Source organism: Mugil cephalus, chromosome 1 (assembly GCF_022458985.1).
Source record: "Mugil cephalus isolate CIBA_MC_2020 chromosome 1, CIBA_Mcephalus_1.1, whole genome shotgun sequence".
Classification (NCBI taxonomy): Eukaryota; Metazoa; Chordata; class Actinopteri; order Mugiliformes; family Mugilidae; genus Mugil; species Mugil cephalus.
Window position 1 is genome coordinate 5,008,129 of NC_061770.1, and position 18,320 is coordinate 5,026,448.

At 38.6% G+C, this 18,320-nt stretch overlaps 1 protein-coding gene across 1 annotated transcript; it reads left to right on the forward strand.

The window, feature by feature from the left end:
- Window positions 1-9,544: 9,544 nt before the first annotated feature.
- npbwr2b (neuropeptides B/W receptor 2b) lies at window positions 9,545-14,370 on the forward strand. The gene is made up of 2 exons (XM_047577307.1): window positions 9,545-9,659; window positions 10,170-14,370. Exon 2 carries the CDS (start codon window positions 10,949-10,951, stop codon window positions 11,963-11,965), a length of 1,017 nt encoding a protein of 338 aa, XP_047433263.1. The 5' UTR covers window positions 9,545-9,659; window positions 10,170-10,948; the 3' UTR covers window positions 11,966-14,370.
- The last annotated feature ends 3,950 nt before the right edge of the window (window positions 14,371-18,320 follow it).

The window sequence follows — 18,320 nt, forward strand, 5'->3', positions numbered from 1 at the left end:
CATAGTCAAGGCTAGACTAGCAGCATTCAGTTAGTTAATTAATTGTGTCATTATTCATCATTATTTTCTTCACTTAACAGGTGGATAACTTCTCATTCTGTGCTGGGTGCTGTTGTCATAGATTGCTACTTAAAAAGGCCATGTGCATGACTTATAAATTAGCACGCTGCCACTGCTGAAGACTGAAGTCTGTCAGCCCAGTGGGCTCTCCCACTGACCTGGGGCCTCAAGCAGTGTCCTTCCTTTCCTGATGATAAGCAGCACTTAAGCAGACAGTTTATGAGATCCAAAAAAAGTCAATAAGTTGACATGTTAAACCATTCTTCAATAGCAACATCGTTCCCTTAATCATATAAGAACAGACAATGCTTTAATTTGCAGTCAGGAAACATAAATGTACATGCTTAGTCTGTGGTCTAATAAGATTTATTTTTTGCCCTTGGCTGTTTTCACAAACTGCATCTGCAATATGTGATAGCTTCTTTAACAATACATAAAATACTATATAATCCACACTCAGGTATTTCTGTCTCAATGCGGATTACATAATAATAATTTGCTAACACTTCAAACACTCTTATGAGCAACATGTTCACAGTATTAAAATTTTACAGGTGGATGTAAAAGCATCGAAAGAGTGTTCAATTAGCAATAAAGTCTCCTCTCATTAAAATCAAAAGAAAAACACATTCACTGTTTGAACTCATAAGCTGTTAGAGAAGCAGAACCAGGCTCCTGTAATGTATTGAATGTGGGAGCACTGCAAATAAGAGTCTGTGGAGCCTATGCAATGCTTGTCTCACTCATAAATTAGAAATTGATTTTTTTTTTTTTTTTTTTTTTTTTTACTCACCTTACATAGCAGGTCAGTGTAATGGATGAATACATCCTTTAGCTGTTGTTGACAAGGTTTTTCAAGACTGATACCAAAATACTGTATGTATATTCAGGCTCACAGCATTAAATATGGATATGAATATGAATTACACTGATCATCTCATTACAATGCAATGTACCACCTAAACATTGTTTCTGACCCCATTGTTTCTGACTCCATAGCAACGACACTCCTTGATGGCAGAAGTGCTGCCCATCACAAAGATTGCTTAGGAACAACTAAACACGAAGGTGAAAATGGCCCATGATGGCGCTCTCATTGTCAATGTCCTGGAGTCAAACACCACAGGACACCCTCAGAAGGCCCATGGCCATGTCCATTTCACAACTGCTATGGAGGCACAAGTATGACCTACACAGCATCGTGAAGGCAGTTTTAATGTTGTCACTGATTGGTATATAAAACAATGTCTTGTTTTTGTGGAACACCTTAACATACTTCTTCCACCTGTATTTTATTAATGTTGGCTGCGTCACAGATCTTTATGTCATATGAACACAGCTTTTAGAAGAAACACGACAGGCAAAGACATTATTTTTTTATGCACTGGACAATTTTGGACTCATTTCCTTCAAAAACATGTCTAGACTAGTAGACAGAAAGCTTTTTTGTCAAATTGACATGTAAACAAATCAGTGCAGGCTATTTCGATAAAAAGATAAAAGTAATGAACTTATTTTGGTTAAGACAGTATAAATAGATAGATACTTTATTTATCCCGAAGGAAATTCAGTGTTCAGGAGCATCATTACATGGAAACACAGGTGCGGAAAAAATGCTGTAAACTAAGAATGGTTTCAAAAATATGAATGATTGTATTAATTTACAAAATGCAAAATGAACAAAAGAAAAATCTAAGTAACATCAGTATTTGGTGTTACTGCCTTCAAATCAGCGCCAGTTCTTATGGGTTCACTTGCACACAGTCAGAGATCTTGTAGGACTGTAGTCAGTTATATGATCAACCAATTATACCAAACAGGTGCTAGAGCTCACATGTAGGTTGAAACACAGTCATTAACTGAAACAGAAACAGCTGCGTAGGAATCTTTTTCTTGTATGTTTGTTTGTCAGGGACAGCTACAATGTTCCCCTTGTGGATCATTAAAGTCTGTCTAGGTCTAGATGGAGTGAGGGATGCTTTTTCAACCGAATTCAACATGTGACGCCATTAAAAACAAACTGGCCGAAAGGCTAAATGCTTGGATGAGGAGCTTACATGGATGAAATGTTAGTGTGAATGACAGTTTTTGCTTTTTCTTTAAACACATTTTGTCTTGTACTTAAGCAGCAGTAGTAATAAGCTCCTTCAAGGAATTCAAATGACATAAAGTAGGGATTTATTAGCTAACAGATCATGGACAAACATGATCGCCGGAGTAGTGACATTCATGACAATTAGGGGTGAAATCCTTTTTTTAGAACTCAAGCCAAAGAAAGAATTTTGCCTCATCTGAACAAACCCAAAGTTTCAGTCTCAGTCTCATTTTCTAATGTTTTAATGCAGTTTCTCTCCTTATCTGAACCCATACTGTAATATCATAGGGTCTCTTGAGGAAACGTTATGATGTGAAGTTTAGGCTTACACATATATAAGCTGACAGAGAACACATTATTTATATAAGACAAAATGATTCATTCATTTCATTCAACAAAAAAACAAATGCATCCAACAGGAATAAAAGCCCATTTATGCACTGTTACTGTTGCATGGATAATTGTCATATTTTTACATTGCTCGTCATATAATTGAGTAAATGCAGTTAATGGAAACACAAATTAACACTTAACTTCGGAAAAATTCTCCTAAATGTGCTTTAGTTTTGTGCAGAATTTTAAAATGATATAACTAAAGTCACAGATCACTGATAGAAGGCCAGAGACTGCACAGGTTGTTCATGTGATTGGATCCTTCTTCTGTGCTTGCACGTGTGCAGTATTTATTTTCCCATGTCATCTGAATGTGTCTTTGTATTGTGTGTGACAGCTAAAGGTGTTTTCTTCTCTTGCAGATCAATGTCACTGTCGCCCAGACCGAAACCTTCCACCCAAAGTAATTAAATTGACCGGGTCTGGTGCTTTGTATTGATCAGTGCAGCACTTTGCATGACATTTACCTTTAAGGACATGCCACTTTTATGAATGTCACCGATAGCAAAGGTTGTGCATTTTTAATTGTGAGCACTGCTGTCTGCAAGAACAGTAGTTCATTTCCTTGCAATGAACTTTGCAAGACCTGAGGAACTTTAGTGTCAGTGACAGCTGAATAAGCCATGTACAAGACATAAATGTGTGGAATTGTGAACGAGGATTTAAACTGTGTGTTCTATGCTTAGCTACTAATAAATACAATCAGGTTAATTACTCTGCCTGTAACATGCCATAACTATTACAGTTTTTCCCTACCATTATATCGCCCATCAACCTAATATTATGTAATTTTATTTGTATATGGTGCCAGATCATAACATAAGGTATTTAAGGTTACCTTTCCTATAGAACAGGTCTATATCTTGTTCTTTTTCTAAACAAACTAAATAGCCTTAGGTAATTTATCTTATTTATGCAATGGCATGTCATTTCTGTCTCTACATGATCACGCATTCACAATTCTCCTCTGCTTTTCGGGTTGGAGTTCCAGAGGTTGGAGGTTTGTATTTGAGGTAAAGACTTCTGTTTTCTACTAGTGGATTAAGTACCAAGCGAGAAGAGCTCAGAGAAAATGAATATTAGGACACTCAGAGGCAGGCAAAAAAAAAAGTTGAAAACTAACCATAAGTCAATTAGCAATACAAATTCTGATATGAAGAAAAACTCCAAGAAGTCCAGATGGCGAACTCATCACACACAGTAAAACATTACAGCACCATTAAAACTAAAAAGTAATGCATTGTCTTGAATTCCTGTGAGTTGTGTCTCTGTGGTCCATGTTCATTCAACTCATGTCTTTAAGTTTTGAATTGACAAAAGTGATGGGGATGGAGGAAGGGTGATGATATGAATACTTGGAAATACAGAGAATGTAGAGAGACCTCATACCTTTGAAACAAGGCTTTAGAAAAGAGGATTGGTATTACAATGTCAGCAAAGCATTTGGCTGGATGGGTGGATTTTAGCTTTTCGGTGGATCAAATTTTAATGTCCTCCTCTCTAAATGGCCTAATAAAATAAATGTCAGATTTCTGAACAAACAAGATGTTACCTGAATCTGTTCATTTAACAAGGTAAAGCTCGTTTTCTTCACTGAACTATTGGTATCAAACAGAAACAAGAAATGAACATTAATTATGACTTAGCTTTTTGAGTTTGAACAGAGCTTTTCTTCAGGTTAGGTTTACTCTCCTTTTTAATGCATCACGTGAACTTTAACCTCCTGAGACCTGAGCTTTTGTTTGGTATGTATTTTTAATTTCTCCATGGCATTTGGGATTAGTAGGACCTAAGAAATAAGAAGTAGTTTTTTGAAAAAAAATAGCCTCATATGTGGACATAGGGCTTATTTCACTATATAAAACAATAAAGTCACCAGTGTGTAGCAAATTCTAAAACTCTGAACGTTGCTGAACAAAAACTATAAAATCCGCAAATGAGTACTTGCTCATTAGTGGCCTTGTAGCTCGTTACTGGTGATGTCATTCGTTAAATTTACGAGTCATATCAAACTAAAAAAGTAAATAAGCATTAATAAACAAGTTTCAGTCGTAAAAGTTGATGAGGTTTTGGTCCTTGTCCACTTTTGCCTCTTGGTCGGCTGCAGAATGAATCAACCTGCTATCCTGTTCTTACCCCGACAAGTGTGTTGACCCTTTGCTACCACTATTTGGCAAACTAAAGTGTCCACTTGTGAGGACAACAGGTCTAAATGAAGCAGAATAAGACCTCAGGACGCAAAGTTTTACTGATTTGAAATGTTTTACAGTGTATCAGTTGTCATTTTACATTGAGAGCAATGTTTTGTACCTACTTAGATTTCTCATCTTGACGACAAATGGCAAGTTTTAAAATTGACCCAAACTTCAGACAGATTTCAACTCACGTCTTGCCAGAATTCAACATTTATGTTATTAAGGTTGTTTAGAGTAGAGGAAATTAACATTTGATCCACCAAAGCTGCCTCTTCGGAGAGCATGCAGATTTAAGGTGATTTTTGCTGGCACTCTAATATCATGATTTAATCCTCTTTTGTAAAGCCTGGTGTCACCATATAATAGTAATAGTTCTGTCTAATTGAAACATGTAAAAATGGCGAAATATGAGTAGAAATAGTGAGGAACTGTGAGTTTATTTGACAAGATAAAAGTAGTTTTCTTAAATGGATAATGTATCCTAATAAGTTGTTTCAACTCATTGTATCAAGCTGAAACAAGAAATGATCATTAGTCATAACTTAGCTTTTTGAGTTGAAACAGAGCATTTTTTTCCAGGTTGAGTTTACTTGCATTTTCAAGGCAGCGGGTGAACTTTCATTTGTTCACTTCAGACAGATTTCTTCAGACAGATTTCAACTCACGTCTTGCCAGAATTCAACATTTATGTTATTAAGGTTGTTTAGAGTAGAGGAAATTAACATTTGATCCACCAAAGCTGCCTCTTCGGAGAGCATGCAGATTTAAGGTGATTTTTGCTGGCACTCTAATATCATGATTTAATCCTCTTTTGTAAAGCCTGGTGTCACCATATAATAGTAATAGTTCTGTCTAATTGAAACATGTAAAAATGGCGAAATATGAGTAGAAATAGTGAGGAACTGTGAGTTTATTTGACAAGATAAAAGTAGTTTTCTTAAATGGATAATGTATCCTAATAAGTTGTTTCAACTCATTGTATCAAGCTGAAACAAGAAATGATCATTAGTCATAACTTAGCTTTTTGAGTTGAAACAGAGCATTTTTTTCCAGGTTGAGTTTACTTGCATTTTCAAGGCAGCGGGTGAACTTTCATTTGTTCACTTCAGACAGATTTCTTCAGACAGATTTCAACTCACGTCTTGCCAGAATTCAACATTTATGTTATTAAGGTTGTTTAGAGTAGAGGAAATTAACATTTGATCCACCAAAGCTGCCTCTTCGGAGAGCATGCAGATTTAAGGTGATTTTTGCTGGCACTCTAATATCATGATTTAATCCTCTTTTGTAAAGCCTGGTGTCACCATATAATAGTAATAGTTCTGTCTAATTGAAACATGTAAAAATGGCGAAATATGAGTAGAAATAGTGAGGAACTGTGAGTTTATTTGACAAGATAAAAGTAGTTTTCTTAAATGGATAATGTATCCTAATAAGTTGTTTCAACTCATTGTATCAAGCTGAAACAAGAAATGATCATTAGTCATAACTTAGCTTTTTGAGTTGAAACAGAGCATTTTTTTCCAGGTTGAGTTTACTTGCATTTTCAAGGCAGCGGGTGAACTTTCATTTGTAAGTCTTACAGACTTGAAATATTTTACAGTGCATACTCTCCTTGCAGGTGTTTAAAAGAAAAGCAGCATAAGTTTTAGAGAAAAGTGACCGATATTGGAGGTAGAAATAAATACTCCAAACACTCACTGGCCCTTCAAGTGCTTTCTAAAGTATCACTTGGTCTCCCTCAGTGTCTGCAGTGAGCTTCTATGTTTCAACTGGTGGGTTCGAATGTTTGAATCACGAGGCTTTGGGCCTTATTTGGATGATTTTCTGCACCCAATGGCTCAAATTAGTTAATGTTTCTGAGCTGTTTGGTGCATTCACATTATTCACTCAGCTAAATGAAAAAGACAGAAAGACCTCCAATTATTCTGGCTCGGAAGCATTGCCATCCATGTAGTTACACCATATAATTATAAGCAAACTACATGCATGCTCTTTTTTTTTTTTTGCATTTTTTCCAGTTGACTGTTTGTAATTGTAGGCTGAAATATACAGGATAATTCGAAAATGTCATTACGCTGCTTAGGTACGGCTCATTGCGACACCGGAACGCACAAAAATAAATAAATAAATAAATAAATAAATAAAAATCCCAAGAATATGCAGGCATTTTAACGTGATTCTTTAAAGGTCACCTTTAAGCAAAATTAATGTCTTTGTGCATTTGAATACATGACTCATTATTTTACTTTCCAAAAGTGAGGTTTGAAAAAGGGAAGAGAGCAGTGTTTGAGTGACAAGTTCACAGTAAAGGAGAAAAAAGAAAGAAGAAATAGCTGAGTTTGAAGCTGCGGTGTTGACAAAAGAGAACCGTAAAGCTGATATATTGTGCTGAGGTGAGGCGTCAACGTGTGGATGGCTGGTGTTTTATAAAAGGTGAAGAGAAAAAAAGTGTCAAGAGGAAGATTGAGGGAGATGTGTTTAGTGTACACCAAGCATGTGAGACTCTGGGAGAATCTTCCTTCTCCATGAATCCAGATGAAAGCAACGATCCTTTGTTGATTTCAACTCAGTTAATCCACTCTAGCAGTGAAGAGGAGAATGAGATTAAGTGGAAAAACAGGATTCATAAACCCATGACAATCAAACTGCTAGTGCGGGGAAAGTATCAACCTGACAGGAAACTCTTCTTTTTCTTGCTTAAGTGTAATTTTCCTGCTTTTGGCAAGCTGCAGTTTCTGGCAGCATGTTTCCTCTCTGCAGGTCAATCTTGGCTGCGATGCGACGCGTTCTCTGATTTTATCACAGCTCATTACATGGAAGTGCACACAGTCTGAACATCATTATTTAGTGCCTCGGTAAACGGACATGCAGCTTAGGTAAGGTGTTTTCAGTCGATTTAAAATCTGAGATCGCCTTTAAATACGGACACAAAGAGACAGAACTGGAGATGTAGCACAGTACTACTACTAACTCTGCTGCCTTTTGGAAAGAAGGAAACCGTAGCAATATTTTCAGGCTGTCATTTAATGTGAAGAAAGGTGGAGGAGGGAACACAACTTTAGTTTGTGTGACAAATGATGTGTAAAAGCTGAACCACAAAAGAAACCCTGTCTTTCACAGTGAAAAGATTAAAAGGTCTTAAACTGTCTGGATATCTTCCCCTGCGAGTTCTTATAAAAGGTGTCAGATGGGCTACGTCTGAGCTGAGAATTAAAACCTAAACTGAAAGCTTTTCCCCATAGATTTCTTTATTTTAAAGCGTCATCGTATCTGTTGATTATAATAAAAGTTCAAACAGACAGACACGGTCTTCGCTGGAATGAAACATTAGATCTACAGACGCTGAGTGTGTGAAAATAAAAAAGTTGATTCAAAACAGAGTACACTTTAAAGTGGCACTCTACAGCTTTCACAGATGGAGTTCAGTTTACTTAGAGGACGTCCTGTGAAAACAAAAGTGTGATCCATGCCCCTGGAGAGAGCTTTCCAAAGTGTTCTGCTGACGATTAGTTAGTATGTGGTACAATATGTATAATGTTATTCAGGCTGACGCAGCCTGAGGCCTCAACTGTTGTTACTGCAGGCAAAGGTCACTATAATAATCCTTTTATTTAAACACAAAGTCACACTCATGTGCCCCCAAAATAAACTTAAACGTGAACAATTGCACTTTTACATCTTCTCTGTATTTGTCTAAACTTAAACTGCATGATATTTTTTATGCAGCTCATTTCATTTTGGAGGAGTGTGGCAGTTCTTCTAGGCTCAGTTTTAATGTGGTTCAGGCAGCTAATGTTAAAATGAGCTGACACTGTTAACATTCTGTTTATTTTAAGACTAGTTTTCTGTTTTTCTTAGTAGAACCTTGTAGATAAATAATAATACAACTCCCTCCATGGTATTACGTTTTGAGTCAGACTTCATTCAGTCAGACATCATCAGTCAAGCTTAGGCTTGTCCCTGCATCCCAGGCAATTATAGAAGGTGTCACATGACAGGAGACGAGGTGCCCCGCATCTTTGTTTCAGCTCATTAAGTCTTTCATGGATGACAGTCACCTGTCAATAATGCCTGGGTCACAATATCCATCGTCTTTTTTAAGTATACATAAAGAGGACATGAACATTTTTTTTATCTTTATTTTTTATTTAGAAAGATCAAGTCTCAACACCTCTTCCCCAAGCTTCAAGAACACAAAGCAAGCCATCAAAGTGAAGGGTGTTACTACAGACAAAGACCTTCCTGTCAGTGGAAATGAAAGAACCAAGACATTCAATCATTTTTATGTGGGTTTGTCAGCACAAAGAAAATATTTTCACATTCTATGTTCTTCTGCGCTCCTCTGATCCTCTGCTGTGACCATACTTCAGAGACACTGAAGGCAAACCTCAGCCATTGCGGCTGTCTAAAGGCACTTCACTGACAAAACTCTACTGCACAGAAACCACTGCATAGCAAATATTTCAAACATTCTATTTACAACGAGTGCTCTTTTTTGCTCACACATCAACACCACTAGAGTATTATCATCTGTTCAGCTCTAATGGCTGATCTGAAAATGTATTGTACTGCTCATATTGGTAGTCAGCCGATGCTTATAACAACGAAAGAAATATTTCGGCCACGTTCTGAGAGCAATTAATAAAAAAATCTCCAGCATCTAAAATCACACAGTTCCAGTTTGATGGACAGTGACACCGAAATGTACAAATATACACAGACATGCAAGAAAACAAAAGAGAGAGAAAAAAGGAAACCTTGACCCGTGGTCAAGATTTTCACCGGGTCCTGAGAGTGACGTCAGAGACGGGGAGAGAGACGGGCAGACAGAGAGAAGCAGAAGCTGGAGCTCTGCGCGTTTTCAACAAACATAAAACCGGAGAAGACTGAATTTACTGGGGAAACAGAACAGGGTAAATCCTTATCAACTCACTTGTTTTACTTTAATGTTTCTTAAATAATCAGACGGTGCCGTTCTTAATAGATCATTTATAGATACACTCTTCATGTAAAAGATAATGATAGTTTTTTCCGCTGTATGTGGGGCACACTTGCGTTGACTTTTGTCCCACACATTTCTGATTATTAATGAAGCTGTAAATGTTTTTATTATTATTTAATTTAATTGTGAAGCATGTCTAAAGCACGTTGCTTGAGTAGCTAATAATAATTGAAAAAAAAGAACCTTATTGGCGTGTGCCGTTTATCCGTCATTTAGAGAGAGAAGAGATGTCGAATCAGTTTCTGCTGTCATCTGAGTTCATTTACTGCCCACGCCTGAAAGGTGGATTCTTTTCTGTATTGATTTCAGCCAGTTAATAGTAAAGCCTGCATTTGTTGTATATTCCATTGACGCTATCTCCAGCGGTGTTTAAAATGTGTGCAGGGCAACTAATTGATGTCCACATCTCTCTGTTGTCCAGATTTCGTGATGCGCAAGTCGTGCGTAAAGCCCTGACACCATCTCCAGAGCGCACATGTAGCAAAGAACGGTAACCATAAATAACCATCGTAAACCTTGCCACGGCCGTAGTCAACCGATATAAAAACTCATTTTAAGTACCTGACTCCGGGGGAGGAGAGAATAAGAGGAGGAGTGAGAGGATATCTGGTGCAAAGACAACTTCGCCAGATAGGGCGCGATTTTCACGCCGACTTCGCAGAGGAAGGGTGAAGGAGCGAATCCTCGTGGAGATAAACTGTTACATGTTTTTAAAGAAGTGGAAATTGAAGCTCAACTGCGGGAATAAGCCGTTCGTGGAGCGCTCGTGTTGGGACCGTGAATGTGTGCGTCTGGAGTGTTTCCACATGAGGGACGTTAAGCGTGCAGACTCTACTAAAGTGAAATTTTCCACTTTGACGGGATATTGTCCATGCCTAATTCCTAACATGACAATTTAATTGTCTATAAACTAACTGGGGAAGGTAAGGGTTGCATATACCTTCTCTTTTCTTTCAAATTACTAACTGCGTTTGTTAGTGGATCCCTGGAACTCTGTTTGAGAAGTGTTCCCCTCTCCACAGATGAAATGGAGTAAACGTTTGGTCTAGTAAACTGCAAGATTTAGCCTAAATTATAATCAAATATATGATACTGTAAGACGTGCAAAACAGAAAATTATTTTCTCTAAAGCGAATCAGTTCTGTCCCAAAATGCTAGCAGACGCTTAATTTAAAAGTAACCTCTCCTCTCTGTTCAAACATGGAGAATGTCTCTGTGCCTGTCGCTGTGCTGCCAGTCTGTAATGACTCTGTGGACTTCTACTCCTTCACATCAGGGAACCGCACTGACTTGAACTGCACTCCCCCCAATGAGATCTACTTCTATGCTGACTTCTACATTATTTTACCGGTCATCTACTCTGTCATCTGTGCAGTGGGACTGACAGGCAACACAGCTGTCATCTATGTCATCCTCAAAGCCCCCAAAATGAAGACAGTCACCAATATGTTCATTCTGAACTTGGCAATTGCAGATGATTTGTTCACTTTGGTGCTGCCAATCAGCATATCAGAGCACCTGTTGCACTACTGGCCTTTTGGTGAGGTTTTGTGCAAAGTTATCTTGAGCATAGACCACTATAACATATTCTCCAGTATCTATTTTCTGACAGTTATGAGCATCGATCGTTACCTGGTAGTTTTGGCCACAGTGAGGTCGAAGCGGATGCCTTACCGGACCTACCGAGCGGCCAAAATCATCTCTTTGTGCGTCTGGATCCTCGTCATCCTCATAGTCATGCCTTTCACTGTTTTTGCCAGCGTGTATGTCAGCCCAAACGACGAGAGGAAGAGCTGTGTGCTCAGCTTCCCCACTCCAGAGAGTTTGTGGTTCAAAACAAGTCGGATCTACACACTCATCCTGGGCTTTGCTATCCCAGTCTCAACCATCTGTATCTTATACACCATGATGCTCTACAAGCTGAGGAACATGCGGCTCAACAGCAATGCCAAGGCTCTGGACAAGGCCAAGAAGAAAGTCACTATCATGGTGTTCATCGTCTTGGCCGTCTGCTTGTTTTGCTGGACGCCGTTCCACCTCAGCACCATTGTGGCTCTGACCACTGACCTGAGGACCACGCCGCTCCTGATCGGGATCTCCTACTTCATAACCAGCCTGAGCTACGCCAACTCCTGTCTCAACCCTTTCCTCTACGCCTTCCTGGACGACAGCTTCAGGAAAGCCTTCAAGAAGATGTTGGAGTGCAGACCGGCCTGAATATAGCACACAATCATACACGTCACAGAGGTCTTCTGAGACAAGCTTTGCCAGAGTAAACTGTGATTTGATGGGGAAGTTGGACAAATCAGATTTGTACGGTTGTGATGCAGATCTCATTGTTTGATTCACAAAAGCTGCACTAGGCAATTTTGCACATTTTTTTGCACACATATTGAAAAACAGAAGGATTCTGTATTTAACTGCACGCAACATTTTCATTCACATTGTAACATTAAGAATTCATATGAGAAAAGTGAGCGAAAAAGATGTCAGTTAATTTGTGAGTGCAGCTTGGTGTGAATGTAACCCTTGACACGATCACTTCATGTGGGCAGACAAGATGTAGTGTTGGCAGAGGTCAATCTGTGGAAACAAACTAAGGCATCTTATTTATACTGCATATGAGCGTGGGTTTCTTTTAGAGAAAGATCGTCGTGTTTCATATTTGCCTAGTGCAGCTTTTTATGGCTCTGGAAGCAAAAAAAGTTAAAAGCTGGTTAATATTAATTGCAAAAGGGAAGGTAATGGTTGACACAGAGGACAATTATAACATTGAAAAGACAGATTTTTCCTCTGACAGCTAAAGGTCAGGCGATTGTCGGTTGAATTGTCAGAAACATCAGCCTGTCTCGAATCTGATTGTTTCCAAGGTTAAGACTGCAATTGTTTGAGGTTTTTCCCTCAATGTGACAGAAATCCAATTAGCGAACACATAGTGGTCAAGGAAACAGGACTTTAACCTACACTGGATGCTTCACGTTCCTTCACTTTCTCAGAGGTCAGAGAGTACCTCTGGGGGTTGTCAAACATCTGCTGGCTGTGTGGAGAAAATACAACTCACCACAGCTCATTTGCATGCTGTCAATCAAGTCAACATCATGAGAAAAGTCAGGGTTGGAGGGTAGTGGGATATGTGCCAGATATGTCTCATAACTGGTTCCAAATTGTTCTCCATTGTAAGAATGCTTTAGGGGGTGAGAAGTATTGGGAGATGTATGCAAACACTTAATTTGCCTTTAAAATGTGTTGTGTTTTGACTAAAGTATTCCCAAATGATAATTACATTTGTAAACTACCTTGTAAATGTATTGTTTTTTCTGGACACAGTTGATAAAAAGTATATTTGTAAAACAGGATGGGATTAATGAAACCGTGTCTTGAAATCATGACAGCTTTAGATGAAGTTTTTTTTTTCTTTTCTTTTGTTAAATGTTTAAAATGTAAAGGTATCAGTAGAATTATCATTATTGTTTTTAATTGACCTTACCAACCTGGACAACAGTACTGTAGGCCTGGTATAAAACAGGCTTGGGACAGGAGGGCTATGTAAAAAATGTATTCCATTTCTGGTCACAGCTTTATCGTTTTGTGAGCTGTTGTTGCCCCCTGTTGTCAGCGGGGAGGAGCTGTCTGCAAAGTCAGTCGAAGCAGTTCACAGACGTTGAGGAAAAATGCTGCTGAGGGCAGTGACTCAACTACACATTCCCTCTGTGTGTGAACATAACACAACGATAGATACTTTCGGTCTAAAATTTTGCAGAGTGCTGAGAGACTTCTGTGAATTTAAAGGTTTTAAAGGCTTTCTTGGCAACCCTGGAGGCATAGGACACATTTGAAACTCCAATAAACCTCCTAAAATATGAGTGATTAAAAAGACAGCAATGATAGAACAATACGCATAATCATAATAGATAATACAACTGTTCAAATTTGCATGGCACTTCTACATGCATATACAAGATACAAGATCGAAATGTGATCACAAGTCAGATCACTTGAGACTATTGTTCAATGTCTTGTTGCTTCTAAAACCTGCACAATTGTATGTCTGTTTGCACAGATCCTAAAGCCTATTTCTTTGAATATCTTTTTAATTCTGCACCCTACGCTCCTTTATGCTCTTCTGAATGTCAAATCATGACGTGAATCCGCAGTGTGGCTTCTTTCAACCTTCAGTTTGTTATTAAACGCTTTCTGACTTGCAGACTGACACCAGCTTGGAGCAGTAGTTTAGCAAGCAAGTGATGAATTATTTGTCCGTATGACTGTGGCTGCAGCAACACGCATTATTCTGTATTGTAAATAAATGAGTATTTTTGTCATCAAACTGCACGGCGGAATGTATAGTCATAGCAGAGTATGTGGAAAAATCCTCCGGAACTCAACACGGCATCGGAGGAACGACTTAATGGACAATTGTTAATGACTGTTTTATGCAGCCTGTAAAAATGTATCACGGCATCTCATGTCACTTATTTGTGTATTTTTGAAATTGTTCATGTCTGTCATTGGCTCTTAATGACTTGATAAATCTGTGTTTATTTTCCCACTGGTACTCATGTATTTTTGATATCTTAGAAAGTTGCTTGCCAATTCTAATAAATGTGCAGATATTTAAATCATGGGGATTGTGAGAAACCTTCACTTCTAGATTTGTACTGTGCTGCTGTACATTAAAAACTCCTGTATGATGAGCACATGAAGACGTATTATTGTCCTCTTAGTACCATGGGTTTGTCTTGGTGTCAGGGTGACCAGAGAGGCTTCCATCAGCTATCAGCTACAGAGCAGCAGCATGGATTAGAGCATCTTGTCAGCGAAAAGGTCGCAGGCTCAATCACAGCAACATCCTGTTGGGTCCATGACGCACTGCTGAGCTGCCCAGTGGCTAAAAGCATCCTAGGAGATAACCCAGTGGAGCACGCAATAAAAGAGCAGTTTTACAGAGCAATGGAAGCTGTGTGACATGAATAGACTTGACTGCTGCATTCATTTATTTCATGTAAATTAAATAAGTGGGTTACTTTTATAAACCTACTGTGCGCTACCTGCCTGCCATCAAACAACAAATAATATGTGAAACTATCTGTTGTGGATAGTGGAAGAAAATGTTGATGGCCAATTTGGGGGATATTTCACCAAATCCCAAAATATGACTGAAACCAACAATGAAATAATCCCACTAACTGAGTATATCGTGCATATTCAAAGCCTTTTATAGTTCATAACCCCGTGCCATAAAGCTGCATTGTCCTCATGAAACTAATGAAAACAGAACCGTGAGCCACATTGATACACTGTCAAATGTCCCTTAGGGACCACAAGCACAATCCAATAAACCAGTTTGTATTGTTCTGCTTCATCATTAGCAAGTGCCATACAAAAAATGCCTTTAATAATATTCAGAAAAATGCCAATTAAAACTTATTAGTATTCAGTACTGAGAAAAAATAAAATGATGTGCTTTTCAAAATCAAGGAACACGCATAGTGTTTGTCAGATTGTTAGACTAAATGAGAAAGTTATTGAATGAGTTTCAGTCTATAAATATTTGGGATTTTACTTGGATAAAAATCTGTCTTTTAAGTACCATATTGAGGTTCTTACAGAGAAACTAAGGAAGTTTCTCCTTCAGTGTGAGGAAAAGAGTGATACAGGCAACTTTTCTTTCAATACTTGACTACGGTGACATTTTATACATGCGTGCAAATCTTTCCGGTTTCCATACTCATCACTGCAGTTTATATGAAAGTGTTGATTTTCCTTCTCTGTACAATTGTAGACGGGAATACAGGTACGGTTTACTTTATAAGTCCACCCTCTGTGCTTTGCCTCCTTATTTGTGTGCTCTTTTGATTCCCAAAGTCGTCTCCAGAAGCTGTAATCTTCGGTCGATAGGCAGACAGGCTCCATTCCTCACACACAGTCTGTCTTTGGTGAAAGTGCCTTTTAAGTATTCGGGCCCTCGTTCTGGTGTCAATTACAGAATCTCCTCAAATTAGATTACCTCACAAGTATGGGAGAATTTAAAGCTATGATTAAGGACCGTTTGAGTACTGAATACACATTACCGAACGCAGCTGGTGATCAATATGTAGTGACGTGTTTTAACAGTTTTTTTATTTATGTTTTGTTGTTTTTTTCTCTTGCATACTTTATGTCTCCCACAAACACCTAGTGTGTTCTGTCTTGGCCAGAACCTGAATCTCAATGGGATTTTTTCGGGGTTAAATAAAGGTTAAATAAAACAAATACATATCCAAATATGTATTGAAGCCCAGTCTCAACAAATCCATTCCCCCCTGTGGCCATCTGCTTTAGGAAACACTATCCTCAACACGATCCTCACTTTGAAGATGCATTGCTTCAATGCAAGCCAGTAGCATACAGCTTTCATAAAAGGTCCAGTACCTTCTTTGATCGGACACAACACTGTGACCACTGACATTTAAAGTAAATAACTTTGACCATCTTGTGACAATCCAGTGTTCTGCTGGGAAACTTTTGGACCTGGCATTCATGTGGATGTTACTTAGACATGTAGCACCCACTGAGACCAGACAAGGCTCTCCCACCCCATAGCATGACCCAGCCGGATGCAGCCTGACACAGACACAAAAACATTTAGGAACGACTCAGAAATCATGTAGAATAGCACAAGGTGTTGACCTGGCCCCCATACTCACAATATCCCAAACTGATCAAGTATTTGTGTATGATCCACAGAGGCCCCTCCCCTCAACCCATAGGACCCAAAGGCCCCCACTAACAACACTGTGCAAAGAAAAGTACAATAAGTAACTGTACACTTCATACTTTGCTATATTGTTGTACTTGACATATGTGATTGATTGGGCTTCATTATAGTGTTATAGATCGCGTTTATCTTAACCTTTACTTTGATAGACAGGATATTTGAGGTTTCACCTGGGTGGTGTTCTTCATCATTATTGATTTGTACATTTGCCTTCATCTCAGCTCCATATGGGCAGTTGTCTTACGACAACAGACAGCAAAGAGCAAAAAAACACCCTCAGAAAACACTGGCAGGATTTCTTTCTGCCACCCTGTCTCTTACTGACATATTCGTTTTTGTTTATCTCTCCTTATCTTCTGTTACCCCCTTCGTCTCTCTGTAGTTTCTCCCCATCAATGTTATGTAAACAGTAATACTCGACCCTGTTTCCAAGTCAAACAGTGCTTAAGAGACGCTTAACTGCATAAAATGCATGTTAAGAGTACTGTGTCTCTCACTATGTCACTCCTTCAGAATTGAATCAGTTTGATTAGGGTGAGTCTTAAGCTGTTCAGAAAGACTGTCTCTGTTTTGTGTCTTCCTTCTCCCTAGCCTCTATTTAGTATGCTTGTGAGTGAATGCACACATATGAAACGTGTTAGTGTTCAAGAGCAATGAATGAGCACCTCCAAGTGGCCATCTTCCATTGATAATAGTGCAGTGAGGGATTGTGGTACCACAGTTATACCACTAGATGGCAGTGTTGGTCTGCATAAACCCTCCTACTGTATGGATTTATTTGTGCGCATAAGTTGCCTTCAGCGGGTCAGTTAACTCTGGTGTTTTGACTGGAAACAAAAACTTGGCAAGTGGAGGAAAATAAAAATAGCCGCCAATGTAGTGTATAAGTTCATGAGCTGTGAGAAAATATGATAAAAATGTGAATTTTCCACACAAATACAACTGATTTTCCCAACAATTGGAAAATCATCATTACTCAAATAATATTTTATATCTGCTTACTTTGTCTTCAGTATCTTCAAGTGTCTTTAAAAATAATACAGCATTATCAAAATAAAATAAAATAAAATACAGAAGTAATTAAATGCAAAAAGAGATCTATAGGTGGCAGTATGTAGCTGTAGGTGGGTGTCTGCCTGAGTGGCATATGGTAATATTCTTTTTGGCAGATGAAGTGGCAATCAATCCACCGAAAGGTCACTTTGGGAGTTGGGACGGCTTTTCCTGCCCATGTTGACTCAAAACAGCGGGGTTCGCTCTATTTTTATCTAAAAATTAGCACACAAAAAATAAATAAATAACCGTACAAAAAACTCAAAAGAGACATTCACATTCTCTCCTCACCACACACACGGTGGTAACCCATGGTAGTCACCTGTGTATCAACCTATGTCTGCCGTAACTCCCGACCTGTGCCCGGACACGCATGTGACGTAGCAGCACTATTGTTTACATTCATGCATTTACTAAATCTAACTCACACACACACAACTTACCATGCACACAACACCATAATACATAACAGTGGTTACAACTTCAGGTATGTGCTAACTAACTAACCGAATGGTAATATGTCTGTGAATGTGAAAGTCATCCCGGTCATGGTTACCCACACCAATTGTAGCTCATTAGAGAAAAAGTAGCCAACTCATTCATTTAGGTGGTGAAACATTGGGGATGTTAATGTGTGGGTTTGGGATCATGCTCATTTGTGGTGCATTATTAAGTAGATATTACCATTTGTGTAAAGGTTTGTTGCACATAACTGCCGCAGTTTGGACTGTTTGTACCACTGCATGAAAATATAGGGTTCAT

Bases quoted from the DNA above. Each gene is read 5' to 3' on its own strand.
- npbwr2b (XM_047577307.1), top strand. From the start codon at position 10,949: ATGGAGAATGTCTCTGTGCCTGTCGCTGTGCTGCCAGTCTGTAATGAC.